Consider the following 18,313-nt stretch of genomic DNA (forward strand, 5'->3'; position numbering starts at 1 on the left):
AATGGCTTTTATCTGCCTTTGTGCCACTGTTACATTTAATGACCAGAGAAAGTTAATTTTTTGCCAAAGATTAAACATTCATTGCTGGGAATATTGCAAATTATACATTGTGTATTATTCATACTATTTCCAAAGTTATACATAGAAATAAGGAAGTAACCAAAGCGATAATACAAGTCTACCAATATGACTGAAAGACACTGTGACCAATAGACAGCCATTACAGTCATTTACCATGATTTATGAGCCAAGGGGGTCAATTCCCAACTGACTGTTAGCTGTTTACAGTGTTAGACAGAGCAGAGACGGCTCAGCTGATTTGGTTTAGTTGTTAGCAACATGTGCTAAGCCCAATGACTGGGGCTGCTCCTGTGTCAGTGGAAAAGTACAGCAGGGGAAGTGGTGGTGGCCGGGTGGTGGTGTATCCTAGGTTCACTGTCAAATAGGCACCACTCTGACATGAGGCAACAGGGAGCACATGCAACTGATAGTAATGAGGTCCTAGACAAAAAAGGCAAACTGGGGATACAGTTTGTAGGGTCTCCTGAGGGGAATACTAAGCAGTTTGCTGTTGCTCTTGGCAACTCTTGGGGGCGGGAGCATCAGGATGGAGGGGTAAGTTTTGCATGTGTTTTTCTATCTTTGATTTATACTGAGAGTCAGCCTATATTTCCATTGTCTTTGACTGAATTCATATGGAAAATTTCTTATTGAGACCATCTTTTACTCAAACATGTTTACAACATATTTTCCATTTTCTGGTCCAGTGAACTATTTTTCTTGTTAGTATGTGAAGAACTTTCTCTCTCACGTTTTATGACAATGTGCAGGAGAGGAAGCAGCCCTGGTCGAGCTAGCCAGGACAAGAGTCTGGTGAAGAAAACACAGGAACTGCTTGACCGTGGGCAGTGGGCGAACAAGATTGAATTCCTTTTGGCTGTGGCAGGAACACTAGTAGGACTTGGAAATCTGTGGAGGTTCCCCTATTTGTGCTACAAGAATGGGGGAGGTAAGGGATACTATAAGGGCTTCGTGTTAAATGTAAAGTTGTTTAAAGAGAACAGTGCATGTTTTTCAAAAGTGCAATGCATTTGTTGTTTCAAGGCCAATTATTGTTAGCTAAGACTATTTTGGCTAATCCAGATTTATTCAGGAAAGGCCATTAACTAGCCATGGACAAAATTATACATTTTGGAGAATATAACCAAATTACTGCTGATATCAGGGAGTGCTTCAAAGGAGTAAACATCAACAATATATTCCAATGTGTGAAATATAAGAATGAATCATTTATATTAGTTGGTCTATTTTTATTTGTGTAATAGAGCTATATAGTAGCTTTTTAGATTTTGTTATATGACCAGCATACCTTTATTCCATCTTTCTCATCAGTTGCTTATGCATTGTTTTTGTTATGCATTTAAGAAGATTTCTTTTTTAACCAATTAATTTTTAATGTCATTTATACGTGCAATGTAATAAGTCAGGTCTGTGTGTCGTCTGCACTGTACAATGTTTTGACTCAAGGTGTCAGGTTGTTGGACCAGTTCCTCTGATCTGTTACACCCAGATATATTATTAAAGTCCATGTGGGTTTCTGGACACTGTTATTTACACCACCAACAAAAACTATAATTTTATACTTTTTTAGATTTGTGCACACTAAATCGGCCATGATTTACTTCAGGCTAAAGTGTATACAATATTTCCCATTCTGATTTAGCACAAAGTTAGCCTTGGTCTGGTGCTGTTGGTCCATGGAAATCAATTATTCTATGATGTGATACTTAGTTTGAAAAATTTAGAAACCACCAAATCAATATGATTCATTATATTTGTCAGTAAATTTATCCTTTTTATACTTCATGTGTGTCCTAGGTGCATTCTTGGTGCCTTATGTTCTATTCCTGCTGTCATGTGGGATCCCACAGTTTCTCATGGAGACCGCTATGGGTCAGTACACATCACAGGGGTGCATCACCTGCTGGAGACACTTCTGCCCCCTGTTTGAAGGTAGGCCATTTAAAGATACACTATGTAATTTTTCTGGTGGGGAATTTGTCATCTGCTTGTCTCAAGATGTTTGGTGTTCAGGTTGACATCAGTGCACATTAAGAAAACACATAATCATACATTTACTCAGAGTTTGAATGTAATAAGTGCATTAAAATATAAAAACAGAAGAAAAAAGTGCATGATGTGTTTATAAGGATAGCTGCTGAAGGAACAAAGCTGTTCCTATAATGCTTTGTACTGCAGCTTTGCTCTCAGTGTCACTGTGTTATCCCCATTTACATAGAGATATTTAATTCCACATTGTGAACCAAGACAAAGCATTAACATCTCTGTGGGGGTAAGCAGGTAGCAGACCCTCCACCAGAAAAGTTACAGAGTGCACCTTTAAGTTCTACACACATATTTACTTACTTACTGTGCCTCTGTTGGCACATAAGGCAAAGAGTCTCCTTCTCCAGTGGATCCTGTCCTTGACACTGGTCTGGTACAGCTGTTCCATTGTCATCCCTCAGGAAAAAACCTCATTAGCCAAATAAATATTTATGTTTTGGTCCGTCTTCTTTTGCGCTGATAGTTTTGCACTGTTTTTTTCTGTCCAGTATTAAATATTTTGTATTTATATTCAGTCAGTGTCTATTTCTATTTAACGCCTTATGGTTTGCATGCATTTATTTTATCATAGTTTATGTTATAACTTATTATTCACGGTTTCATGTTGCTCTGTAATAGTTTGTAAATTTTGTTCACTGACAATGGCATGAAACTTACTTTGATTTTCTTTGTGACATATTGGATCATGTGAACCCTATAATAAGATCAAGTTTAGCCACTTTTTAATAGACAAGACAAGCCTTTTTTATCTATTGAGAAAATAGTTCATGGCAATTAAATTAACATCGGACGCATCACCGTTGCATGTGAAGGTCTCACACTGATTCAAAGAGATCTTGCTCTCTTAATCCACACCTGTCAAAACAACACAAACCAATGGGCCACAAGTGAACTGCCCAAAGGCTCAGAACCCATGACCAACTCAATGGGCCTTTTCAAATGAAAACAAGTCTCACTGTGAAAGGATCTCTGTAAATAATACCACTAGTGTTGTTAGCTGGATCTTGCTTTTCTAGTTTCACCACACAACAATGTCCAGCCAAGAAAAAATTTGAGTAGTGAATATGAATATGGGCAATGCAGTGACAAAGAGATTAACTCCAAGATCAGGCAGATTTACCAATCTCTGCTGTTAGTTCTTTCTTCGCTCTTGTTTGTTCCACTGTCCAAAGAGATGTCCATGTAAGATGGATTGGTGACTCTAAATTGCCCCCTGGGAATGAATGGAAAGTAATGATTATTTTTCTAGATATGCCCTTCTCATGGGTTTTTGCTTCCAGTTAAATGCAACATTTTGACTTCCAATTCAAAAGATATAATACAATGTCCTTAATTTTTCATAATCCTGAAACCAAAAGATAGTGTACGCCCTGAAACTGACAATTAAAAATGTTTCCCAAACAATTCAGCCATATAGTTCTAGCCACTTCCAGCCTATATAACAAATGCACTGTCTTAATATTATTTTTTGACCTAACAATCATTACACTGTTTTGCAGGAATTGGTTATGCAACTCAAGTGGTGATAGCCTATGCTGCGGTCTCATACATTGTGATCCAGGCATGGGCCTTCTTCTACCTCTTCCACTCCTTCAGCGCAGAGGTGCCCTGGGCCAGCTGCAGAAATGAATGGAACACAGGTAAGCAGCAAAATTTACATATTAGGCTCCAACAGGAGATCATGTTAATTCTGAGAAACAGACCTACAGGAAGTCTAAAAAAACCCCACATTGTGAATAATTTAAATACAGTGAAATTAAATTTAAATTTAAAACCCAAATGATGTCCTGATTTTAAAATGTACAATTTACAACTGAACTAGATTAGAAAACTATGACCTAATTTTACAAAATCAGTGCAGAATTTATATTGTATCATTTCATGCCAACACTGATAAAACCTTCTTTCAAGATTCACCTTGGCCAATCATAAAATAGTACTAAATGTACTACAACATTTTATTATCATTCATTGATACTATCACTTTCAACAGAAAACTGTGTAGAATTTGACAAGACTAATTCCTCTTCCAACTGGACAGCTTCCCCAAATGCAACAACACCAGCGACTGAGTTTTGGGAGTGAGTAATCTGTGAAACCTATATGACCACACATGACACTTCACCTTTGACCTTTGTATTTATAGACAGAAAGACTCACAAAAGCTTGGCTCAGTTTCAGTATTAGCATTACTACATTAATACTACATTATCTTTCTTTCTGTCTTATTGATATGTCTAACAATCAAACAGGTACAGTTGTGAACCTAGATAATTATAAGCTTAGTAGTCTGATATTAAGTTACTACGATTTACAGTGTACGATTTCATCCAGCCATTTCTCAAGTGCTAACATCTGTTAAAATGTCATCACCACCCTCTCTTGCATTGGCCCTTATAATATGGCATTCTTATTAACACCTAAGAAGAGAAAGAGAATTTATTTTGCACTATTTTAATTAAGTTTAAAATTATAATAGTAATATACAATGTTTTATGGTAATGCCTAAGTGGTAAACACTTGTAGTATAAGGCATATTTCCCAGTATTGTGCGAACATGTGCAAATGGTACGCACTAATGTATGTAGAATTTTCAAAAAGGTCTATAATGTTTTTAGAAGATTTGCAAGTTCACAAAATATCAACAAATCCAACTAGTTCCTGCTGCATACTGTTTCAGACGGCGAGTGCTGGGGATTTCTGACAGCATTGAGCACATTGGGAGCCTGCGATGGGAGCTCGCCCTGTGTCTTTTACTGGCCTGGATCATTTGTTACTTCTGTGTTTGGAAAGGAGTCAGATCCACAGGAAAGGTAAAACAACTGTGTTCTAAAAATCATAAACATTTTTTTTTTACTAATTGATCTGTTAATGTGACACTTCTTGATTGGTCTATTCATCCATATTCAATATTCAATTAGAATTAGCATTTTTGACCATCAAACTTACAAGGGACTGTGCAAATACAGACATGTCATAAGAGCTGATCATTTAAGGGGAAAATGTTATAACCAACATCAAATATTAATTAGTCAACTATGTAAGAGCCATATAACAACTACTGAAACATAGGGATAAATATAGTTCAGAGTTCGGAGTAGAGTCTTTCACTGGTGTCAGTACAAAATAATCTCAACAGCAATGCCAAAAAATATTCTTGACACATTTTTGATGATTAATTTTATCTCATGGGGGCTATTTCTGTCTCTAAGCGACGGCGTTGCGTTGAATACTGCAACCTACCCTCCACCAAAGTCTTATATTTCTTGTTATCTAAGATAATGCATTTTACTTGGTATTTATTATTATTCATGTACTGTGAATGCCCAGATTCACCTATTAGTACACAATAGCTTTTGCAGCCTTTTAGTTTTTAATCATAATAGACTGTATTTTATTTTACTATTTTTTTTTTGTTTAAATGTAGATTTTTTTAAATATTAGATCTATTTTCATTTGAATCTAGATTTTTTTATATACTTCTTGGCATTTTCTGTTGAAATACTGCTATTGTGAAACAAATAATGGTTCTCTTGTTTTATCAAGAATAAAGGCATTAGTAGACGATTTTATGTGATTTTATGAAAATATATTTTAAGTTTTATTCTAAATAATATAAAATTATAGAATAAAATGATAATCTGCTATTTTCAACATCAGGGTCTACTGTTAGTTGTAGCCAAAACATAAGTAAAAAAATAAACAAATAAATAACCCCCAATTCATAAAATGCACTCTACTGTGATGACAGGTGGTTTACTTCACTGCCACTTTCCCATACGTCATGCTGGTGGTCCTCTTGGTCCGTGGGCTCACTTTACCTGGAGCTATGAATGGTTTAGCTTTCTACTTGTATCCTGATCCCTCACGATTGGCTGACCCTCAAGTAAGTAAAAAAAAACTGAGATGAAAATTTATACATTATTATTTGAGTAAAATATTTCTTAATTTAGCTCACATTTAGTTCAAGTCTGACAGGGGTAAAAGGGTGGGTGAGATTATATTTTTTAAGTGATTTTTTCACATATCAAATCGTAACAAAATAAAACTTTATAAATATTTAACAAACTAAAAGAAAAATGGCTCTGTCAGCAATCATACTTTTATTATTTTAGGTGTGGATGGATGCAGGTGCGCAAGTTCTGTTTTCTTTTGGGATTTGTCAAGGAACACTGACAGCCCTAGGCAGCTACAACCAATATAACAATAATGTCTACAAGTAAGTTGGTAATTAAAGTTAATTATTAATTAATTTGAAAAAATAAATACAAGTCTGACATTTGTTTGTTTTTTTTCTGTCAGGGACACATTTGTTCTATGTTTGGTAAATGGAGGGTCAAGTTTCGTAGCAGGATTTGCTATCTTTTCTGTTTTGGGTTTTATGTCTTATGAGCAAGGCCTTCCCATATCTCAAGTGGCTGCATCAGGTAAAAATATCACTATTTTATGTATATAGTTTGAGCTGCAAACCAAACTCATAACCATCAAACATAAACAAAGTTTGTTTTGTATTCATTGCTCTTGTTCGGCAATATGAATTCACACTGATATCTGCATAAAAGCAATGTACCTTTTTTCCTACTTGTGACTTGCAACCTGTCAATGATTTCTATTACATGCATCTAGGCCTATTCTCTCTAGTAAAGTTAAAGGTGTACTTTGTAACTTTTCTGTGGTGCGTACGCCTCCAGCTTGTTCCTATGGAGATTTTATTGCTTTGCCTGGAATGTGACCCAAATCTGACCACTTGGCCTGGTGGTGCCACCTGTTGTCTCCATGGTGACAAGCAGGTGGTGCAGTACCCTCCACCAAGTTACGCAGTGCTTCTTTTACTAAAACACATTTAATAGTGTGTGCAATATAGACAAAAATGTATATGGAATTTATTGGGGGCATCTGGATAACAATAATCAGATCATTTTTTTTGCAACCTGAAATCTGCTAAACTGTGCCTGTCACTGTTTTGGCTTTCGGGTTCTGAGTATTGCACAAAAGGGACAAAGAATCCTTTAACTTTACAATGCCTTTTTTATACATTGGAAGTGTATCTCATTTTTATCAGCTCTTGTTCAGCTTTGTGACTCTATTCTAATTTTGATACAAGTACATTATTATCTCATTTAAAAACATATCACTCATCCAGTTACCTCCATAAACCTGAACAAACCTTTGCAGGCCCTGGTTTGGCGTTCATTGCTTACCCACGGGCTGTGGCCATGATGCCCCTGCCTCAGCTATGGGCCATATGCTTCTTCATCATGGTGATCCTCCTTGGAGCGGACACACAGGTAAGACAGCAGCATTAACTGTGTGTAGGTGTTGCTGTTTTTGTGGTTGTGCTCACCAGACCCTGTCAGTTTGTGAGTCTAGAGTGTCTGATGACTTCAGTGACAGACATGTTCCCCACTGTTTTTCGAAGAGCGTACAGACGAGAGCTACTGCTGCTGTGCCTCTGCACTGTCTGCTTCTTCCTGGGACTTCTCCTGGTCACAGAGGCAAGTACATTCAAGTAAACATATGAACATTTTTATTAACAATATTGCATGATTTGAATACACAAAAGTTCTCAAAACGTGGCTCAAAAACAGGAAGTAGAATAGCATACAAGTGTTATTTCTAATAAAGCTGGGCAATATGGCAAAAGGATTTTTCCTTCTATTTTGATCACAATTTTAGAAACTATTTATTTTTTCTCATTAAAAACATAACATTAAGATTAAATTACTTTTAATCTTAATTTTACGAACATAAAGAAGACTTTTTGTCTGTGCCAAAACAGAAGAAACAGTCAAATGTATTCCTTTGTATTCCCTAAACTCTATTTGTTTTAACTGACATGGGATTAGATGTTGGCCTCTCAGTTTAAATAACATAAATCAGATAATTTTCAAATTAAAATAACTGGGTTTTGATTAAAATGTGATTTATTGCCCAGTCCTACTTCATATAGTGGGTAAACATTTCCATTAATTGTCACTCCTTCTGCCTATTTCCAGGGAGGGTTGTATTTTCTTCAACTGTTTGACCATTATGTCTGTAGTGGGAACAACTTACTTCTTTTATCAGTTTGCCAGACGATTGCAATTGGATGGATTTACGGTAAGCATCATGGATTGCCATGTCACATGCAACCACTACATAGTTCAGGAACATACAACAGATTTTTGGGGGATTTATTTATTTGCTTATTTGCTATGGATACAACAGTGATTATCTTTATGTTTCACTGTGTATTTATTTTATCCATGACCTCAAATAGCTTTTAGTGTTGCCTTGTCTCTATACAATAGAAGATACTTGTTCAAATGTTAGTTTCAGTGTTAGTTTTAATATCATTTAGTATCTGGGTAGAAATACATATATACATACAAGAAATATGGAAATTAATATATACACTCTATGTGCACATTAAATACAGTGATATATCAGTGAACCTAAAAAAACATAATATTTGTATTTTTATTTATACGTTAACAGACGCCAATATTCCTCAACCAATTCCTCCCAACAGACCAGATAAAGATAACTATAGCCTCCTTGCTCATGGAGACATGCATTTGGACCCTCCACTAAAGTTACATAGTGTACCTTTAAATTATTTGTTTTTTGAGAAGAGATACTGTGCTCATATGGAAAGAATTATGTCAGTCAGTTGTTTTCCCCTTATAGAACTGAATAACATTACAGTTTAGGCCAGACAATATTTTCTAACAAATTGGCTACTTTGTATCAGAACAATTCTTTATAATGCTACCAATTCAGAACATGTGATAGACAAAAAAAAAATCATAATTTAGATTATTCAAACCTCTCTGTCAAAGCCTGATCTCATCAGATCTCAGAAACAAAGCAAAGCTAGACCGGGTTAGTATTTGGATGCTGGCAAAATCAGGTGTCACAGTGGGGTGCCAGTGGCAAGGCACTTCACCTTAAGCAAGGCACTTCACCCACATTGCCTAGTATGAAATTAGTGTGTGTGTGAGGTGGTGGAGGGACTAATGGCGCAGATTGGGAGCCTCACTTCTGTCAGTCTGTCTCAGGGCACCTATGGCTACAATAGCATCTTACCGCCACTGATGGATGGAGTGAATGAATAATGCACCAAATTGTAAAGTGACTTTGAGCATCTGGAAAAAGCTATATATAAGACTAATTAATGCATTATTATAGTTTACTCTCCAAAATGAAATCCACATCTCTTTTTAAATACTATTTGCATGCCAATTGTAGGAAAACAGACAGGGAAGAAATGTTCCCGTTCATGTCATTATCCATAATTGGTCAGACATAAAAGTGTTTAACTTTTGACTAAAGTACATTGGTTTGTTCCATAACATGCTTAGATGTCTTTTTCAAAGGGAATATTGAGACAGCATGTCAAAGACAAGTCCCTGCAATATCCATGTTTATGTAAAATTCTGGCCTGAGGAATGTAGCTGGAAAAAGTGTGACTCATCTAAGCATGTTTTTTTCCCTAATCTTTTATTATCCAATTTTGGGTCTGCACAGGAAAACTACAGTCATGTTTATAGCACCAGTAAAACCCCCGAGACATAGTTGAGGGAAACAATCTCATGTGAAGACTTTCTGTTACAATCACATTCTGCCTGGCAAAAAACAAAAGTTTATATAAATTATAAATCAAACAAAGATTGATCTGCCAGTTCTATGATCATTTTATGGTGCCCCCTTTAACAGAACAATGTCTAGCAATATCAATGTTTGACAAAGTTTACTTTGTTTTGTCTGAATACAACAACAAAAAAATCTTTAAAAAATTAACAGACCTGAGAAACTAATGGAAAAGTAGAGCTTTTTTTCTTAATTTTTAATTTCAAGGAATCTCAGACTAAAATTTGGCATCAACATAGACATGCTGTGTGCACAGTCACTTAAATCTCATACTTGGCTTGAGATCTAGAATAATTAATTCAAAACATGTCTGCTTGTCTAAATGCTTTTTGTAATATACTTTTGTAAGCATGAGTGTTGCACATATCTCAGATGAAAACATAACATGAATTGACATGTTGGCTTCCATAAAATGACTTTAATAGCTTAATTTTAATAGCCCACTCTAAACGTTTTATTTTCATCTAAAAGTGGGGCTTTAAGGGAAAAAGCTCTTCACTTTGAGAGTAGTCAGTGTCAGTCAAGATTAACATAGAAGTGCAGCTGGGAACAGTGGCCCAAGTGGAAGGATATAGGAGCCCTCTGGCCATGTGACTTTTTGGTTGCTCATAGCTTAATCATGTGAATTGGATGCAAACAACTTTGAAGGTGACAGGTGGAAATGCTTTAAACCCCTTGGCAGATTTTTTACATGTTCTGAGTAGCAGCTGTGGGGTCTTAACAAACAGGCATCTAAGAGGATTGGGAACAATGTTTGTGTATCCTACAGTGTGTAACAGTTACATTTTTTTTTTGCCTTGTTTTTCTAGGGGGTGATCGCTTGTATGATAACATTGAAGACATGATTGGTTTTCGTCCTGGACCACTAATGAAGATCTGCTGGCGTTATGTCACTCCAATTGTTTGTTTTGTAAGTGGTACCTATAGTTGTCAGTTGGTTTACCTGAATATATCACATTAGAATGTTTCCCACAGTAAGGCAGCTAGTGATTGCATTTACATGTGACAAAATAGCAAATTCAATGTTTTTAACAGTTTAAAATGTGTTTTTATTTGTAGGGAACATTTCTTTTCTCCATTGTGCGATACCAGCCACTAAAGTTCAACAAAACGTATGTGTACCCAACCTGGGCCTACGTTCTGGGCTGGTCTCTGGGCCTCTTCTGTGTCCTCTTGGTGCCTCTGTGGATTATCTACAAGCTAACTCAGATGAAGGGGACGGTTTCGCAGGTACATCTTTTTTGAGCAAAACATGCACAATAGGTAAAATCCTTCAACTACGGTAGTCCTGACCAAACATAGCACTGTTCCTGACAGGTTGCTTTAAAATATGTGTCAAATGCAGAGGACAAATTTCCCTGCAGGGACAGTAAGTGTAGCTCAGTGGCATAAACAAATTCTAGCATAACCAGATTCCAACATGACAGGCTGTAAATTAGTATTTAAGAGGTGAAAAAGACTGACACTAATAAGACCTAAAAATGCAACATGTCTCCATGACAGGTCCTCTACTGATCATGACAGTAGCTCTCAAAATTAGTAATTAGTTAGTTTTTATTTAATGAGACAGGGACAGTGCACAATATACATTAATCTTAACAGGAGAGATGCATTGTACTAGGTTGTAGCACCCATGCTAATTTCCACCTGTAATCCCTGAGCAGGTTAACTGATTGTATATTTAATTGACCCTAGCTATCAGCTGTTCTTCCTGGAGACCTATATTTTCAATTTAATCTATGTTTCTCATACAATTAATTTAGGTTTGCCATACACTTAAGCATGTACGTGACAAATAAACTCATGCTTGTTTTGGTCCACACCCAAAAATAAGATCACAAAAAATAATAATTAACATTTTTCCTTGCATTACTCCAATAAAAACAAATAAGAAAATGTAATTGCTATTAAATACAGTTAACTTTAGAAAGTGAAAATCTTGTGGTTAATCCATTAATAACCATTTGTATACTGCCAATTTTTATTTTGATCATATGCTTGCTGTCACAATACTAAAATTTTAAAGAGAAAGGCTTGATATTTAATACTGATCTTGATACCACAAAACACTTTAAGATAAAACATTATTCAAAAAATAATTGTGTAATATAATATAAATAATATAAACAAAGTTTTCAGTGGATAATCTCAAACAGAGGTGGGTAGTACAAATGGGTGGGTAAATCAAATTGTGCATTTCTGAGTAGTTTTCAAAGACTACACACATACTCCGCTAATATACTACAGTGTAACAGTTTAGGTTACGTTTCCCTCTGTGAAATTACGAGAGACAGAAGCTTTATGTTGACAATAGCATTATTTTTTACATCTGTGTTTCCTGCTCCTCTCTTTTAGATTTAATTTCCTTTTATCATTATTTATATATTTCCAAAAAATATAAATCATCCATTATGTCCGGACAGTTACTCTTACAATTACTGTTATTTGAGTAGTTTGCCCTCATAGTTTTTACTCTAACTTGAGTGAACTTATTCTGAATCAACTGTTCTCTCACTCGAGTCAATTTTTTGGTTACTCTACCCTCCTGTGATCACAGATATAAGAAGACATGAAGTTTTGCCTTCTATTTTCTATTGGTTTATTTATTTAAAACTATTCTCCCAGAATCTGAGGCAGCTTTGTCGACCTGAAGTGAAGACCCGGGGCAAGAATGGTCCTGAGCAGTGTCCTCTGAACCCAGACTCGAAAGCGCCCCCTGTGGATGTCAAGGGCAATGGCACAGTGGAGATGGAGCACCAAGTCTGATACTCTGCATCACGAGAACTATTTTTCTATTTTATAGTTTTCATTTGTTTGTGGTCATTTTGGAACTTTTGAATGTGACATTTATACTGTACTTTTTATTCATGTAAAGTAAAATATAGTTTTTTGGGGGACATGCCAACTTTTATGAAGTGACCACACAAACTATTTTAGAGCTATTTGGAACTTTTGAATAATGGCTTGAATAGGTGGATAATAATATAGCATTTGTATTTTGAAGGGTGTTGCAAACTGTAGATGTGAAGTTTCTTTTAGTAATATGAAGGTGATATCATGATTATATGAAGATATGTTTCTAGATGTTGTTAATGCTTATATATATATATATATATATATGTATTTATTTAATCAACATTTCTAGTGGACAACCATATTTTTCCAAAGTCTTCCTCTGTACAATGCCTTTATAAATGGTTTCTTGGCTCATGCTGCCAAATTCTAAAGAATAACCGATGATAGTTGCACTTTAAATATGTTGAAGTTCAGCATTCATGTTAACAAAACCACTAATAATGGTCTTCTTGCATCATTCCCATATCATTATGTAGCTTTGTAAACAGATGAGACAAAGCAATCAACCTTAACTCAATCATAACATTTTATGCAACTTGTTGATTTGGCACTTATTTAAACTTTAATGTAATTATTTCAATAAAATACTTTTGCTCTTGCAACACTGGTAAGTACTGATTAATGTAAATTCTACTTCAAATTGTATCTACTCTGTTCTATGTAGCTTTTATGGTGGGGTCCAGTACCAGCTTGTCTCTGTGGAGATGTCACATTTTGCCTGAAATGTTCATGAATCAAGAATACACACTTCAATAATTTATGGAGAGGGGAGTTCGGTGACTGGTGAATCGCCCAGAGTTTAGATAGACATGATTGACAGGTGGATCAGCTAATCAGGGACTGGTCCCTCTAGCAACACAAACATGGCTGCTTACATGGAAAATGGAAAGAAAAAAATACCACAAGGGACTGAAAAAATTGTGGATTTCTGCAGAAACAATGAGCAAAGCTCTAAACTTGAAACTCAAAATTTTATTTTGTTTGTGAATGGTTTTATTTGGTTTTGGCTTGAGATGCGGCTGAGGGTGTGGTGACCAGACTGATATCATATCCCACTGTATAAAAATATTGTTGTGGAAATGATTATTATTTTTATTGCAATAATCCATTTCTGAAGCCTTGTGAGTTATGAAATAGAAGCAGGTTTATTCTTTGTTGCAACAGACAGGGCCTGGGCAGCCCTGACCAGAGACCGTTAGTCTCCCCCTGGGTCCCAAGCAAGTCTTTCTGAGATGTGCCCTCTCTTCCTCCAGTGCCCCCAGAGCCTCTGAGTATGACAAAATGAATGACAAAATGACAGAATGACAAAACATCATTGCAAAGTGAATGGGTGTACCACATGGTGAGGTGTGACTAGGCAGCCCCTGATGACAATCATGAACTGGCTTGTCCTCAAGATTAACACGTGGACTTAAAACAATACAAGGTGTGGTACGTTTTAAGAAAGAGAAATCTGAAAGACAGCTGTTTGGTCTGAAAGTATCTATCTGTAAATGCTAATTGACATACCTGAAGAGATTAACAAACAAGATGAACAAAAGGGTGTTACATGAAAGGTTTTCTAGAAAGTCTACAAACCAAAATTATTCTTAAGATAAAATAAAACACAATATTTTATTTTCCATTTCATTATCATTCTGCTTGATCTGGTAGTATCATCTGCATGTCCCCAGGGAAATGTTAATACCATACAGTGGAACAATCCAGACTAAGCAAAAAAAAAAAAAAACAGGTGGTGGAGTCTAAATGACAATTAATGCCATTATAATGGATGTAGTTAGAAAATAGCAAATTGGGTTTTTCAGTACCATAATTTCCCCCTCAAACTATTCTATCTTTGTTCTTAACCCTGTAGTTTTGACCACTACAAGCATGTCCTGAAATGTGATTCTTATATTTTCTTGTCAAAACAAAAGCAACTGCAATACTTCAGTGTCACAATTAGATATGTTTCCCATTTTCAAACACTACTACATTTGCCACCTACTACTATCTCAACAGCTACTACTGCTACTGATAATATATATTTACAAAGGAACAGTAAAACTTATTCAGTTGATCACTGCATTTTCTTGAGCATAAACAATACACTCAATTACCAATAGGTGGCAATGACTTCCCACTCTAGAGCCACAAAACTACTAAAACATTATCACCCTTTAAGTAAGTAAACAAAGTTAACTGACAAGGTTCAGAGTTGCTTTTGCCTTGACTGACCTTTCCTGCTTGAATAGAGGTGGACAAACTGCGCCATGGGTTAACATAACAATAAGGTCCATTTCCCAGTGGAGCCAGACAGCAACAGGAGTGTGGAAAAACACCAGTATCACACCATTCACCCTACACACTGGTGCTACTGTGCAGGCTACTATTTGTAGCACCGGGAGCACTCAAGACAGGTACTTTCTGATGATACAGTAGGCTTACATTATAGTTGTTCTCACATTTAAATATGGCAAAATAAAAATAAAAATCAAGGTAAGTTTTTGAAATGGCAGTAGAAATAATTGAAGACCTTAAGAGAGAATAGTAGCAGCAGTAGTTGTGTAGTGGTCGTAAAGTGCAGTTAAAATATTTCCAGTGCTTTGATACTCGTAATGTACCCATAATTGTTCTGCAGATATTTAACACATAAGGTTATATGTAGTACAGAGGAAAATTATTGCACATTTTCTGTCTACAAAAGTGTCTTGTTTGTTGCCAAATACTTCTTGATTGTGGCAGTAGTGTGATCTCAGTAATTAAATAGCCACCTCATCAGATTAGGTGTTTCTTTTCTTTGAGTCTTTGGGTGTCTTTTTAAATAAAGTCTCAGTGGCCAGATTCGTAACAGCAGGTTGTGCAATCTGTTATGCAGCCGTTGTGAAACAAAATTAAATTTGACTTTTGCTTTAGGTGCTTTATGGCGACCTACCGTTCAACCTGTCACTTTGACACCTTCTTGGTGTTCATAAAGACTAATTATAGAGCATAATGAAAAACGTACATTCCTGTCTTGGTCGCTGTTAAAAGATTTGTATATATTTCAAAGACACCACTCCTATTACTCATTCATCCTTTGAATTCACTACTCTTATTAGCAATTATTACTCACAAAGAAATTAAAGTTGTTTGCCTTATTATTTCCTGAGTAAAAGTCCAGTAAAAACTGCTTTTACCAAACCTTCTATTACAACTAATAAGGTTGCAGTGAAAGCAGACAGATATTTAGTAACTGTATGTAGTAGTATACTTCAAATGCTATGTAATAGGTCATTAGTCCTGAAACTAACAACACACCAAGACCACTGCCAGTATATGTATGAGTGCAACTATTAGTAACACTACAAAAACCTACTACACACATCGCACCAGTTATCACATTGCTACAAATATACTAAAGTTTTGATTCTAAAATGCATTGAAGGCAGTTAAGTTAAGTTAAGGCAGTTAAGTTAAGTTGACTTCAAGATATCTGGTTACTTCACACCTTTACACTTTGTGGTGTCAAATCACTTCTGATTAAAGTTTAATATCTTCTACAATTTCAAAAACAGCTGAAATAGTGAAATAAAACAGACTTACTTACTTACGTACACTGTGTTCTGTGACACATTTCGTTACACCAGTATTTTAGTGACTGACATGTTCAAAGGTGTGAAGACAGTTTTTCCTCTGGTCATAGTCATTAAAGCACTAAAAGAAACGTTTAAATTAAAATTTGTTTTACTGGATCATTCTCCCCCCTTTGCTCATGAGGGACCATAACTCCATCTTCTCTAGGTCCCCCTTGTGGACAAAATACCTCGCCTGACAAGTTTGGTAAGCCCTATATAAAACACGCCAGTGGATGCCCCTCCTTACTCTTTAGTTGTAAAACTCCACAAGCATCAATGCAAGTTTGGCACTGCTGCATAGAACTCACATCAATACCATGGCAAGTAACCTACTACCTACAAAGCAGTCCCCAGAGGAGCGAGGCAAGTGGGCCAACAAGACTGAGTTTATCCTGTCTGTGGCTGGAGCTGTGATCGGACTGGGAAATGTGTGGAGGTTCCCCTATCTCTGCTACAAGAATGGAGGAGGTGAGAGTCTATACAAGTTACAATAGGAACTCGGTGTGTGTCAAGTGTTATGGTTGAGATGAAAATTGCAGAGATGGCCTGAACAAAATGCAGGATAAAGGTTTTGCTGTCTCTATTATTTTGAACTTGTGAAGGAGATAAACGCTAACTAAGATGAACTGTTAACTTCCATAAAAAATAAGTTAAGAAAACATAAAATACAAAGGTAGTTAAGTAATTAATTGCCTTTTTTAACATTATTTAAACAGTTAATTAAATATTTAAATATTAACTATTTCTTCTTCATTTTGTTTATGTAAAAGAGATAATTAAATGTGTATAACATAATTTGTCTTATCCACATATCTCCATGAATATACGTCAAAGTGATGTAGTAAACAAAGTAAACATGTTTAACTGTGTGTAGTCCTGAGAGCTGATGTGGATGGCTCTAACAGGAATCCATCAGATATCCAAATAATCTACTTTGTCCCTTTGTCCAAAAAGCCCCTCCACATTCTTCTCTAAATCCTTAAAGTTTCTGTTGATAGAGCACTTTGTGAAAGTTAACTCAGCATGGGACAATACAGAGTTGTTAGGTAAAAATACTTACATATAATAACCCCTGACTTTGGAGTTTTGTAAGCTTCCAGTTAGATGTTACACAAAGAGGGGGGCGGGGACAAGGTTTAATAAAAGACTTTTTTTGATGCACATTTTTACCTTGCACGTGCGTAATCCAACACCAAAATTTCAAGCAGTACGTTCCCTGTCTAGTTAAATTTAATCGGATAAACCACTTATTTCAAATATATAAAACTCATTAGGTAATTGAGTCAAGTTTGTGCAGGAAGTACATATCATAACATTTTACTGGAAAGATTTGGCAATTTGATTTTAAACTGGAATAAACATTTCCTTTTGCGGCACTGGTTGTTTGGGCATTTCCCCAATATGTTTAGAAAAGTGTTCTTGTTTAGATTTATGCAGTTTTCTACATGCCACTGTCAGTCTGACATTTGTCTGATGCATGTGCAGTATCTTTTTGTTTTATGTATGTGCAGCAAAGGTCCTTGTACTCACTGAGAAATCACAATACAATCAATCCACATATTTCTTTCCTTCCACCACATGGTGAACACAAGAATAAAATGCAGTGTACTTATATTTAATGTTATATCAAATTCCATATCTGAATATACTCACTGTATTGTGGCTTTCTCACAATCAAAAAGTGATACATGTATTCAGCTGGTAAACTGATCATTCAGATCACACAAATGAAAATAATGATAGTGAAAGGCTGTCTGTCAGCATATGTCATTGATTAAACCCTGAAATTACGGGTTAATGCTGCCTTGAGATTAAAACAGCAGGGACAGGCTCTGGCCACCCAAAACTTAATGGGATGGTGGCAAAGGATTATGTATTCCGTAATTTAATAGTAAGAATTGTAATTTTGAAGGTGTGTACTTCTGTGATTTTCCTATTAGCATTAGAGCCCGACCGATATATCGGTTGGCCGATATTATCGGCTGATATGGGCACCTGGAGGCTGATAGGGGCCGATATTTCACGTGGGCATGTGATACATCGTTAAAAATCTTAGACTCTCTACATTCTGTTCATTTAATCCAATTTACAGACAGATAAAT

General features: G+C 35.9%; 1 protein-coding gene across 1 annotated transcript; it reads left to right on the forward strand.

Moving 5' to 3' along the window:
- Positions 1–309: 309 nt before the first annotated feature.
- On the forward strand, positions 310–13,217 carry slc6a11a (solute carrier family 6 member 11a). The gene is made up of 15 exons (XM_055160213.1): positions 310–615; positions 831–1,009; positions 1,879–2,013; positions 3,627–3,767; positions 4,121–4,208; positions 4,808–4,940; positions 5,879–6,013; positions 6,243–6,346; positions 6,430–6,554; positions 7,303–7,415; positions 7,485–7,626; positions 8,128–8,226; positions 10,569–10,669; positions 10,819–10,989; positions 12,385–13,217. Exons 1-15 carry the CDS (start codon positions 608–610, stop codon positions 12,523–12,525), a joined length of 1,815 nt encoding a protein of 604 aa, XP_055016188.1. The 5' UTR covers positions 310–607; the 3' UTR covers positions 12,526–13,217.
- Positions 13,218–18,313: the final 5,096 nt, after the last annotated feature.

Source organism: Boleophthalmus pectinirostris, unplaced genomic scaffold (genome assembly GCF_026225935.1).
Source record: "Boleophthalmus pectinirostris isolate CB_2022bp ecotype Guang Dong unplaced genomic scaffold, ASM2622593v1 HiC_scaffold_3, whole genome shotgun sequence".
NCBI lineage: Eukaryota > Metazoa > Chordata > Actinopteri > Gobiiformes > Gobiidae > Boleophthalmus > Boleophthalmus pectinirostris.